This window comes from Panicum virgatum, chromosome 8K, assembly GCF_016808335.1.
Source record: "Panicum virgatum strain AP13 chromosome 8K, P.virgatum_v5, whole genome shotgun sequence".
Lineage (NCBI taxonomy): Eukaryota > Viridiplantae > Streptophyta > Magnoliopsida > Poales > Poaceae > Panicum > Panicum virgatum.
In genome coordinates, this window is record NC_053143.1 from 9789639 (window position 1) to 9802453 (window position 12815).

The 12815-nt window shown below is 48.6% G+C and overlaps 2 protein-coding genes across 3 annotated transcripts; one reads left to right on the forward strand and one right to left on the reverse strand.

The window, feature by feature from the left end:
- The first annotated feature begins 1482 nt into the window (after positions 1–1482).
- On the forward strand, positions 1483–2217 carry LOC120645416 (F-box/LRR-repeat protein At2g43260-like). Its single transcript, XM_039922202.1, has one exon. It carries the CDS (start codon positions 1483–1485, stop codon positions 2215–2217), a length of 735 nt encoding a protein of 244 aa, XP_039778136.1.
- Positions 2218–7087: 4870 nt separating this feature from the next.
- LOC120643864 lies at positions 7088–8434 on the reverse strand. Of its 2 annotated transcripts, none has more exons than XM_039920348.1 (2): positions 8241–8434; positions 7088–7910 (listed from the first exon to the last, which is right to left on the reverse strand). In XM_039920348.1, the coding sequence occupies exons 1-2, from the start codon at positions 8382–8384 to the stop codon at positions 7278–7280; spliced, it is 777 nt and encodes a 258-aa protein (XP_039776282.1). In that variant the 5' UTR covers positions 8385–8434; the 3' UTR covers positions 7088–7277. The 2 variants fall into 2 exon arrangements, with proteins under 2 accessions (XP_039776282.1, XP_039776283.1); XM_039920349.1 differs by lacking the exon at positions 8241–8434 and adding an exon at positions 8037–8234 and having other exon boundaries at positions 7088–7996.
- Between the last annotated feature and the right edge of the window lie 4381 nt (positions 8435–12815).

Genomic DNA, 12815 nt, shown 5'->3' on the forward strand with positions numbered 1-12815 from the left:
CGAGGTGGTGACGCGGCGGTGAAGGACGAGGTGGCGAGGCGAAGTCCAACGCGGCGACGCCCGACGGGCGACCGCTGAGTCGCTGCGGCGGCGAAGGGGATGGCAGGCGGGGGCGAGGGCGGGTGGGGATGGGGATTACGGTTAGGGTTGCAATGGGAAGGGGCGCCGCGCGGGGTTATATAATAGCCTGGGGCAGCACCGCAGTAGGCCGACCGTTGGGAATGGCCGGGCCGGCACCGGGCCGAGGTCTTTTGGCTGGGCCGTGCCATGCCGCCCGGCAAGCCGAATTGGCGGCCCAAGCACGGCCTGGTGCACGGGCCGTGCCTGGCCCGGGCCTGGTGACTTCGAGCCCGTGCCGTGCTTGGGCCGTGCCGGGTCGTCCGTGCTCGGGCCGGGCTAACGGGCCTCGGACCGTACGCTCATCTATACGTATGCCCATTTGCCAAAACGTGTATCAGGACCAGGCGACCAGCCGTGCAGAATCTCGCCGGTCCCAGCTCCGATCCCCGCCGACCGGCCGCCGGCGGCCCCCGCCATGCCATGTGCCGGCCGGTGCGCGCGGCGTGTACCGCAGAACGGGCTGGCCGGCCTGGCCCCGGCGGTTGGCGGCTCGGCGGCGAGGTCTCCGGCGCGCGCGCAGCGTGGCCGGAGTTCTTGGACGTCTCCGCTCAGCCCAGTGCCTTTCAATCCGCTCCCTGTCCGGTTCACAGTAACACAATCACCTTCCTGTTCGCGAACCTGCATGATTCGTGGATCGGAGGCTGTACGGACCAAGAGGTCAGGCGTCCCCACCGCTTGCGTCCCCACCGCTTACCTCTGGTGCCGAGGTCGGTCAAGACCAAGAGGGTGCCTCCCATCCTTCGTCAGCAGCACCAACCCAGACTGCCGAAGCGCAGCGAGTGCTTAGCAAACCATCCGCTGGCCAATGTCATGCCGCTTCCTCCAAGCACGCGGAGGTGGTGTTGATGCGCCACTTCAATGACATCCCAGAGGAGGCCGCCTCAAACTCAGACTCTGAAAAGGCCTCCAACTAATGTTAGGCACAATGTCAAACTATGTTGCGAGCAAATTAAGTCAGCCATACTTGTGGGAAGTTTGACAAGAAAGGGACTTTTTTTTTCTTATTTAGATTAGAAAAAAGATTTTGCTTTATTGAAAATGACCCTATACGGCTAATAATTTTCTGCGAGCCACGTTTGCGATGTGAACTAACTGTATACCTAGCCGGCAGAGGACGGCGAAACCGCGGCGCCGTCCAGGCTCGATCGATCCCGCCTCCGAAACTGCGCTCGTCTCCGATTCGATCTCACAAACCCCCCGACGCTTTAAATTTCCTCGGTCACCACCTCCACGAAATCCTGCCGCATCGATCAAGAGTCCCGAAAACTCTCCCGCCGTCGCCGATCGATCGATCCTGTCGGCGAGACGGCGACGACCATCGGAGGGCCGGCGTAGGCGCCGCGCGCGCAGCCACATCCACACATGGCGCCGGAGGAGCCGCCCCGCCGTCGCTCCAGACGGGACGCGCCGCCGCCGGTGCTGCCCCCGGACCTGGTGCGCGAGATCCTGCTGCGCCTCCCGGCGGCCGACGCGTGCCGCCTCCGCGCCGTCTGCCGGCCGTGGCGCGCGCTCCTCTCCGACCCGCTCTTCGCCGCCGCCCACGCGGCCCGGCACCACCCGGGCCCGCTCGTCGCCGTCGGCTACGACGCGTCGCTCGGCGCCGGCCGCGTCCTCCGCGACGTCGTCGACTGCCTCTCCGGCCGCGTCGCCAAGCGCGTCCGCTCCGGCACCGGCCGCGAGCGCGTCATGTGCGCGCACCGCGACCACCTCTGCGTCGCCAGGGGATCCAGCATGAGCTGCCACCTGCTCGACCTGACCACCGGCGCCGTGCGCGCCCTGCCCGACGGACTGGCCGCGGAGCACGCCAGGCACCGGCAGGCCTTCTCGGATTGCTGGGCGTCGACGGCGTTCGGGCTGGTCCCCTCGAACGGGCACTACAAGGTGCTCCGCGCGCTCCATTCCTTTCGCTACCACCCCATGGAGAAGCTGTACGAGGTCGTCACCATTGACGGCAGCAGCAGCAGCCAAGCTCGGTGGAGGGGGCAGCGGGCGCCTCCGTACCCTGTCGAGCTCGGCGACTGGTACAGCGTGGTGGTCAAGCACATTGTCTATTTCTTCCTGTCGGATCTGTTCTTGGCGATAAACAAGGCCTCGTAGCCTCGTTTGATCTCGAGACCGAAAAATGGGGCGCAAGCATTCCAGGACCCTTGAACACTCTTGCGGATGACGACGACGATGACGACGATTATTATTACGGTTTTCTCGCCAACCGTGTGAGTCGCTTTGACTTCAAGATCGCGGCTCTTGGTGAAAGCTTGGCCCTTGGCTGCCGCCGGCCTTCTTCCCCCGGGGCTTCTTCTCCCTCCATGGACCTGTGGCTTCTGAGCGACACTGGAAAGGGTTTCTGCTGGGTCAAGCAACACACCATACAAATCAGTGTGTTGCATTTTCCACATCTAGCGCAACCCTTGCTGGCGTTAAATGATGATGATGGGAGGATAGGAAATCACGTTGGGAATTGGGCGTTTCTGAAGGACTACAAGCAGGAGATCAAGGCTTCTCCAGACGTCCTAGAGGTGAAGCTTTGCGTTGCTGTTGGTTTGTATGAAGGGAACCTACTGAGCCTGCCAAACGGGACCAAATATAGCTAGTTAACGCGGACTGGATTAGAGTGTTGCACTTTCGTAGTATACCTCCATTCCAAATTGTAGTTTATTTAGCTTTTTTGACCCTAAGTTTGACCACTCATCTTATTCAAATAAATTGAGCAAACATTGTCAATTTTAAATCATTATTGAAGATCTTGTATTGATAAAGCAATCCACAACAAAAAAAAGTGATATTTTGCACAAAGTTCTTGAGTAGCTTCTGTAAACATTCTTAAGCTTGTTTCTTTTTCATATATTATAATCACTAGGGGGGCAACCCCCCTTGTTTCATCACAAAAAAGAAAAACTCTCCGGAGGATGTCGTTCGGAGTGGAGTCGATGTGGTCGAAGATCACCGCGTTATGTGCCTTCCAGATAAGTCAAAGGAGAAGCAGGACGACAGATCGACGCGCGCCTGTTCTGGAAAGTCCCCGTCAAGCCAAATTAGCCAAGGCTCGCGAACAGTGGCCGGGTCTGGAGCAAAGGCCGAGCGTACTCCAAATGCAGTGTGCCAGCCAAAGAAGAGATGAACGTCTGATTCAATGACACCGGGACAAGCGCTTACTATGGATTTTCTTTATGGTAGCGGGACATTAATTTTACCCGTTGCTACAAAAGTTGAATTTTTACGCAAAAAAAAACTAAGTATGATACCTATCAGTACATTGAGCTACATATCTATCCAATTAAAAAAAATAGGCTTTGCCTAATTAACGGTACCCCCATGAGGTCAATGTTTTTTCTTTGGCAAAATAGTCAACTTCATCCCTGAACTATGTGGTTTGGCTCAATTTGGTCCCTCAACTATAAAAACATCTAATTTAGTCCCTGAACTATCTTAATTGGACCAACTTCATCCTTGAATGTAACGTGGCATGCCACGTAGACTACTCCAGTCACCGTTCAGATAGTTTGGGGGTATAAAATGTCTTTTTTACCCTCCATCTATAGAGCAGGCTTAACACAGACAGCTTTCGATCTGCATCGAGCCGACCGATCCCTCCTTAGCAAGGTCGTCGCCCCTTCTAGGCAGCATAGGTCGTCAATGGTGGGAGGAGGGAGCGGCTCGATGCAGACTGAAAGCTGTCTATGTTAAGCTTGCTCTATAGATGGAGGGTAAAAAGGATATTTCGTACCATTGCGTTGCTGCACAGTGCACGCTTGAATGCTTTCATTTCGCAATTTCTATTTCCGAAAGATAATTTCCGTCGACCAGGCCCAAAGCTAATTCTTTCTGATCGCTCAAGCGGAACCTATGCTATGGGCCGGCCCGATTAAACTGCTGGCTAGTATAGCTAACCGGCCCATCCCTATACATCTTCTGGTAGATTTTACCTTCCAAATTTTTCGGTATTTGAGATTCGTGCAAACAATCGTAACTCTTAAATCTATCCCAAATCTTAGCTTTCTCTCTCTCGCCAACCTTCTCTCCTCCTCCTGGCTCATGCCGTCGATGCCCACCCCACTTTGCCCGCGCCCTGTGCCACCGCCACCCGCTCCGCCGCCCCACCGCTGCTGCCTGCACCGCCGCCACATCCCTACTTCCGCCGTGCCGTCACGCGCGTCTGCGCCATGCCTGCTGCGCCGCCGCCGCCTACTCCGCCTCCCGCAACCCTGTCTGCGCCGAGCCGGCGCATGCGCCTCGCGCCGTCATCGTCCGCGCCCCGCACCACCACCTCGCCGGTGAAGAAGTTGTCTGGTCATCGTTCAACATTTCAAATTCAACAATTTAATATTTCATGCTTCCAATTTCTACATTTCGTACAATTTCAACATTTTGATCGTCAAATGTTGAACTCATTTAATAAAAATGTTGAACATGCTTGCAGAAGGTTAGACAGAATAGTTATATTAAATGGGTTGTAAATATAGATGACTTATCTATTTTTTACCATATAGATATAGATAGGGAGCCCCCACCACCCACCCCACCACCCGCGTTCAGACAACGGCATGGTCATGAGCGCAACAGGCTGTAGCCGACAGGAACTAAGAAACATTCTGTTGGTACGTGGGGCATGTGTTTTTTTTCCGGACACAAAACATGATTGGCTGGCTACCAAAATGTGGAGATGCTATCCTATGGGTAAGCATATCAATTTTGGCACTCATTTGGTTGGATTCCGAAAAATCGCAGAACTAAGTGTTATTCTCGCATTACTAAGATTTTAGTAAACAAGATTAGCATGCTCACATTTTGGCATATCCATATTTTGACATGTCTATATTTTGGTAGCCAACCAAGCAGATCCATAGTGCTAATTTTATCTCGCAACTTGAAAACCTTGTGCAGTTGAGCTAGAATTTAGAAAAATCAAAATAACCAGTATTTTAGAATAGATGGAGTATTAGTTTAGTATAAGTCATGTTCATTTTTTTTTTTGCAGTGGCTTCCGGAAAGAACTTAGGTGAGGATCCTCTATTTATCCTACTGCGAAGCAGAACAACTTCCTACTCTGTTTCCCCCGAAACAGAGCCGGCGGCGCCAGCACATCTCGTGTTTTGAGCCACAAGCCCGTCGGGATGGTGGGCTTCGCCTCACATTTTTTGCCACTGTTGGCCCAAATTTGGCATGCTCGCCAATGGGCCTCACGTTTTCACGAGCCTGTAGCACTTAGGCCCAAATGGATCTGATGAGTTTTCACCTCAAGCCAACAATAATAGGCTATTGGAATAAGTCCATTTTATCCCCCTAAACTTGTCACTCAGTCTGAAAGAGACCCCCAACTCAAAAACCGGATGAAGTACCCTTTAACTCTCAAAAACCGGACAAACTACCTCCTAGATCATCTCAGGGTGGTTTTCCATGGTGGGACCCACATGTCATCCTCATCTCTCTCCTTTCTCTCTCTCTCCTGCGTGACTTTCCTCCGGCCGTCCTTGTGCCCACGCCGGCGATGGAGCATGCCCCTGCCTCGGTGATGAACGGGCAGCCGGAGTAGCAACCCCTGATTCGCCGCCGCCGCCATGCCTCGACCCATCGAGGCCACTTTAGAGCTCGGGCGGCGACCGGGACCTCGCCAGCGGCAGCAGGATAGGGGCGTGCTTCGGCGGGGAGGAGCCGGCGGCGGCGGGCCAGGGGCGTGTAGTGACGGGTAGGAACCAACGGCGGCGGTGGAGAGCACGGGCGGCTGGGAGGAATCAGCAGCGGCGAGGAGCTCGAGCGACGGGGAGAAATCTGTGGTGCCTACGGAGAGCTTGGGCGGTGCCGGAAGGAACTACGGTGGCGGCGTGTCGGGGAGGAACCAGCAGCAGAGGCGAGCTCGGGCGGTGGGGAGGAATCGGCGGCGGCGGCGGCGAGCTTGGCGGCGTGGTGGAACCGGAGGGCTGCGGCGGCGGAAACCGAGAGATGGAGAGAGAAAGAAAGAAAAAAAGAAAGGAGAGGTGAGGATGACATGTGGGTCCCACCATGGAAAACCACCCTGAGATGGTCAAAGGGGGTAGTTTGTCCGGTTTTGAGAGTTAAATGAGGTATTTTATCCGGTTTTTGAGTTGGGGGTGTTTTTCAGACTGGGTGACAAATTAGGGGGGTAAAATGGATTTATTCCTAAGCTATTTTTGCAGAATTTCTATCTCTCTCCCTGTTGTTTTTGTGCTTTGATTTGATTTCACTCGTTTTTGTACTCAAAGCAGAGCATGCGTTGGCGCATGAGTGTCAAGCGACATCGGGGGCATTCTTCTATCCGTGCAGTTGTGCCAATTCTCATAGATTGATCCCATCATCGGTTCCCAATAAATCTTAGGCTCATCGCTATCTATTAACAATATGTCACGCTGCCCATGATTAGGTGCGTAAACTTCGCAGTTGCACAATATGCTCTTGTGGTTGTCTGTGACGACAAGGATAAGTGCCTACAGCCAACATGACAACCTTACTGTAATGAGATCTATTCGGACTGAATGATAGTACTAGTACTAACGTAGCATTGAGCAGCTGAGGACTTGAGGTATTGCATTTGTCAGCTGATTTAGCATTACAAGTACATTATCTAAAATTTGTTCTTGAAGTACTGACTCTTGGTGCTCACTCAGATTCTTAAAAATCCAAACCCTATTGCCTTGAAGATGATGCAGCAAGATGAATGAGGTGATGAGTCAATGTGAGTAGTACTCTGAAACTATTGAGTATTGACAGGTTCTGAAATTCTGAACCATGTTTAATTTATTTGCCAACGTGATTGTTGTAATATACTAATACTTAAAACAATATCATATGGCTACACGGTCCACGTAGCACATTTGATCACAACACCATGAAAAAAATTGAATGATGCAACTAGCTTTTGAAATAGTGAAGTGAAACTGTGCATTGACAGGAGTTGTTTCGTGTCCCTAGCTTCACGTCTTGAAAACAGGGACACGAAACTTTTGATTGAGACTGACCAAATATCACTTAATTATTAATTAAAGGAGAAGATACGACTCACATCCATGCCTACACACACGTATGTATTATTAAATAGAGTACACCATCACTGGTATATACTAAAGAGAAACTTAGAAATAAAGGGTAATACACAACTGAAGTTCTTGAAGCACACTGGTATGTGAAATGAAGTGCATGAACAGCTAGACAGAGGGCGGCGGCAGTTTTGCGAGAATCTCGTTTGCTAGTTTGGTGATCACCTTGTGATCAGCACCTCCGCCGCCGTAATGTCGGATAATCCCCTCCAAGATGGGTTTCAGTCCCACTTCCTTGCAGAGCTGGATGCGGATCGCCTCAGAAGCGTTGTCCATGAGCAGGCCTGCCACTTCCAGCGATTCTTTGACCACGCCGCCGTCTACGCCGCGGCCGTGGTCTTTGCCCAGCGGCGATACGACCCTAACGAGAAGGTCTTTCGCGTGGAATTCGTCGTCGGAGTAGTACTTGTCCTTGGCGAACACCTTGAGGTACCCAAGGGCTTCCAGCATCTTTCTTGGGTCATTCTTTGCGTTCTCGTGCTTGTTTAGAGCCGCGCGGAATGATACCGGGACTTGATTTGCCTCAGCCGGTTTCACCCTGAACGGGTCTATGGAAGAAAACAATCGCCGCCCTTGTGCACGAGCAGAGTTGTGCAGCATCAGCATGTCCTTTCTTGCAGACGATGGGTGCTGCTGCCTGTGGCAACCAGCAGCTGTTGTGGCGGGCACCGGAAAGTATCGCGTCTGCGCTGAGACTGAACTTACCGAATTAGCCGCTGACGCCAAAAACCGGGAGCAACCCTGCCGTCCAGCCAGTAGTAAAGACATCAAAGGATTAGAGAAAACCAACTTTAATCACCACACACACACACACACACACACACACACACACACACACACACACACACACACACACACACACACAGAGTTTATCAAATGGCAAGTACTGAAAAATAAAGATTTCTTGAAACATATTAACACCCGGACGGCTCTGGAAAATTAAGACTGAACTGTATATCATCACAAGATCTCGAGAGGGGGGATAACCCCGGCCCGAAACTAATTCAGAAATTTGGCATTCAACTTCATTGAAAGTTGTGTGTAGACTTCACAGGAGGTAGGTAGACTAACCAAGTTATCCTGACGACGGCAATCACCGTGAGACGCCAGCAGTCCTCCTCTAGTATTGTGGCGGATCCACAGAGGTAGCTGATGAGGGGCTGGACGAGGATACACGCGGGATGAAAGCTCCATGAATCTGCTTGGGAGACCCATTTCGACGAGCTAGTCTTCTTCTCAATTGCGATCCATTTGTGGAGGTGGAAAGGGGGGCATTTTATAGGGGTCACCCAGCATCCCGCGTGGGCCCATGAATCTGCTTGGGGTTTGGCCCCTTGTAGGCTTCTTCGTGGCTTTTTCCATGAGGGCAGACAGCCGGTGAGGGTGAGGGCTAGCAGGCGGCCGGTGTTCGGAGGCAGGGTGTGGGCGACGTCGGGCGGACGAGTTTTTTCTTGCTTTCACAAGTGTCTAGTGCACTCATATTCCTTACGTGCATGCTGACCAGCATGGAGAGTGATTTCAGGGCCGGTCATGAGTTCTTGAAGACCCGGGGTGGTAACAAAATTTAGAGCCCATTATATTACATGAACCAAAATGAACTCAAATGAAAATACTTTTAGCTACAGAGTTTTAAACCTTGTCCAGCACTCCATCCGAGTTTGCTTGAAAAATTCAAAAGAATCTCAAAATATGTGAATTTAAAATAAATATTTGAGACTCTAAAAAACTTCAAATAAAAATTTATCGCCAGCAAATAGGTAGAGTATGGCGGACACTAAAAATTTGGTATTAACTATGTAAACATTACAGGTTGTTTAGAAAATTCTAAATTTTGAATTTCAAAATCTATAAACTTAGAACACATATTTGGGACTCTAAACAACTTCAAACAAAAAAACTTTTCAACTACAAACTTGTAGACTGTATTGAAAACTATAACTTTCATATAAACTGTGCTAACATCTGAAATTGTTTGATAATTTTAAATTGTAAGTTTTAAAATTTGTGAACTTACAAGAATAATTTTGAACCATAAACAGTTTTAATTCAAACTCTTGTTAACTAAAAACTTTTAGATCATGTAAAGAGCTACAATTTTCATGTAAAGTTTGTCTACATTCGAGTTCATCTAAAGAAGTTATAAATTTTTTTCTGACATAATTATTAATGGAGGCGGACATCTCTAAAAACAGATTTTACGAGATGGATACTTAGAATGACCATCTCTGAAAATCATCAATTAATAGTTGCGGTTGTATTAAGATGCCTACATCCAAAAATCTATTTACGGAGGTAGCCGTCTGCCGCCTCCGTTAATCCATGATTTTCGGAGGCAGGCATTTTCATGGTGCTCCGCTGACCATTAACGGAGGCGGTCACGAGATGTACCCGCCTTGTCTCTGTCTCGCAAAATCATTTTTGTAGTAGTGCAATTTCTAGAATTATCTGAAGTATAATTTCTTGTGAAAATTAATTAATGTCTAGTGTCTTGACACGTATATGTAGGAAAATAGTGGTGTGCTTTTAACGATTTAGTATTGCATGATGCAACTAATGAGCTAACACTACTACGAAAAGAGTTTGTAGGGGTGGGTAAAACCCCATCTCTAGGCTCACCCACTCTAAAAAAAGACTCATTTTTAGGGGCGGGTGAGGGGGTGACCCGCCCCTAAAAATGTAGGGAAGTTTTTTAGGGGCGGATCGCTTGGTACAGTAACCCCACTCCATTTTTAGTAATGGGTTTGACCCACCCTTGAAAAAAATTGGAACGTTCCTACAAGTTATTTTTGTAGTAGTGTAATTTCTTGATTTAAAACTGTTGGGTTGATTCAACTACTCTGATTCAGGAAATATTGTGTTTTATAGTTATCGATAGAGTTGTAGAGAGTCAGTCCAATATTGTTATTATGGAGACTTGCAATGGAGTAGTATAAAAATATATGTATGTATAGGAGTGCACTTCACTAAACCTTGCTAATTAATATAGATCGGGTGTGATGAGCGTTCATCAAGCAGACTTCACGTGCTGTAATTATATATTGTGCATGATTGATCTGAGTTGAGAGACCATCCAGTGCAAGTGTACATATATAAAGCTGATGATGCCGCCCCTTTGCTAGATATATATAGTTAGTCTAAGATTATTATTGTTAATGACGAGACTTTGCATTGGAGATCATATAAATACATAGGACTTCACTGCACTGCATTATTGCACTTGACTAATAACCTAACTAGCTAATTTGGGTGGTGATGAGCGTCCATCATGCAGAATTCACGCGTACATATGTCCCTACTTTATAACTGTTGTACAGCCGGCCGTATTTTTATCCGTCTCTATGCAAGCATGCCAGCACGGGTGGACGGGGCCGCGGACCGCCAACACGAGGACACACTTCCATTCACCACATGGTGGGGCCTACTTTGTTTTCCCCTTCGTCTTCTTGCTCCTCCAATTCATCCCCAATGCCTGCATCCGTTTCTTCCCTCTCCCATCCATGAGCTCTCTGTCGATGTTTTACTAGCAAGTCTACCTAGAGATACCCTAAGGTAGTAGATTATAGAAAATCACCGAGATCAGAAACACGATGGTGCAAGGAATAGATAGTTTAGATAGATTAAGGCCGCATGTTGCGTAATACCCTACGTTGATGGTGATTTGTATTGCCTAAGGGTTGTAGATTGTTTGGAGGGGTCCCTGTCTGCCCTTATATAGCATGAGGGGACAGAGTTATATGAAACTCTAGATCAGTATTAGCCTAAAAGTTGTTCACTAGTACTACTTGTGTAGTTTCCTTCTATACCGATTAGTCTTACTCGTATACGAGTATATTACATGATGTCAGATTATGGGATATGTCCCATCCCTTATTCCGTACAGATCTATGCAATGTCGGGTATCTTGTGGCCCCGGGCCTACCAAGTTCCTGTGCTCTTCGTAGCCAAGTAGTGCGGGCTCCGAGTACTTCTGAAGCCGTCTTCGAGTCCCTTGAACTTCGCCTAGAACATATCTTCCGAGTATTTCCTTGGTTGTACCGAGACTTCGTGGTGCTCCTGCACGAGTGGGTTTCCAGTCTTCAAAAATAATCTTCATATATGGGATACGATGAATTCTATATGAAGTAGCCCCCGAGTCTTAGGTTGAATTGATGAATCAGGCTGAGGGTCCATCTTGAATTTAAATCTTTATCTTCCAAATAAATTTGAAAAACAAACTACGTAGCCCCCGAGTCTTGAATCCAAATCCCGAATTTGGAGAAAAGTGTCCAAAATGTCGTGGCATACATCTAACTACTGTCATCAGTTTGTTTTGATGGTTAACTTGGGTTATTTGATTAGGAATTTGAAAGCCCCTTTTCTCGAGATAAAATCCCTAAAAAATGGTTAAACAAATAGCTTCTCGAAATAAAATCTGCAATTACCACTCAAAAACAAATCTTATCCCATAGAAAATGTTTCGACTTCCAGAAAATTGCCAAATTGCCCTCCTGGTGGTTATAATTAACCATGCAGTGACCTAGGGTAAATCCTATTTTCAGTATACAGTTGGTAAATCCTCCTCTGCTCTAGTGCCACCACATCAGCAAGTGCTAATCTGCATTGCTTTCGAACCCCAATCTCTCACCTTGCTCCTTCATCTATCTCCTCAACCTTCCCCAAAGCACCGAGCCTATGCGTTCAAAGCCGCTTGTGACATTCAGGATGTGCAAGACAAAGGCCATCGATCATGGCGAGAAGCGTAAGCGGGAGGATAAAGAGCCTGCAGAAAAATCTTCCTCTTGGACGTAAAGTAATTGCTCGGAATCTGATCTACAACATCTAGTTGATGAGGGCTTTCTGCAAAGGAGAGAAGTAGTCCACTGGCATCCAGCTAGAACGGAATTCGTCCCAAACGAGATGACCTTTGAAATTGTCTTTTTTTCGGGTCTTTCATCAAACACGGCTTGGCATGCCGGCCTGCAATTTTCTTCGGGGTCTGCTATATTATTAGGGAGTCCAAATCCAACACTTGGATCCCAATTCTGTTCTTCAAATATTTGTCTTTGTCTACTTTTGTGAAGCTTTTCTTGGCTTTGAACCCCACTTTGATCTGTTTCGACATCTGTTCCACTTGGTACCCTATGCGAGCAAAGTAGAGATTGATGTAGTTAGGGGTGCCAATATTCAGTTGAGATGAGGCAGGGAAGAAAGCTATAAAGAGTGCCTTTTCCCGAGTAGTTTGCCTAATTAGAAAGACCACTTGTTTTATATTAGAAACCAAGAGCCAGCACTGTGACACTGTCTGGGACACTTGATCAAGCTCCAGAGGCTGTACTCAAGTGGTATGAAGAGCCATCAGCTAGGCGGATCAAGTACTCGAGCTAGTCCAACTGATCCATTGTTTTAAGAACCTAAAGGTTATTGTTGCATCAGTAGTGCTCAATGGATGCAACGGAGGATCTAGCTGCTGCAGAGGAGAGAGATGTTTGGTTTCAAGTACTTAGGCACTGAAGATTCTTCCCGGTTGTCAGCAGAGCCGCTAGAATGATCAAAGCACTGAAGAGGACTCAATGGCTATTTCCAGATTTGTGCCCACCCAATACCGTGCTACCTCTCTAGGCTCGAACAGAGATGTGAGTGAGCGATAGTATATATGTGGAGAGGAAC

Excerpts from the sequence above, each read along its gene's own strand:
- LOC120645416 (XM_039922202.1), top strand. The coding sequence starts at position 1,483 with ATGGCGCCGGAGGAGCCGCCCCGCCGTCGCTCCAGACGGGACGCGCCG.
- LOC120643864 (XM_039920348.1), bottom strand. The coding sequence starts at position 8,384 with ATGGGTCTCCCAAGCAGATTCATGGAGCTTTCATCCCGCGTGTATCCT. Across the intron at positions 7,911-8,240 it reads GCCGTCGTCAGGATAACTTG|GGTTGCTCCCGGTTTTTGGC; the intron begins GTTAGTCTACCT and ends GCTGGACGGCAG.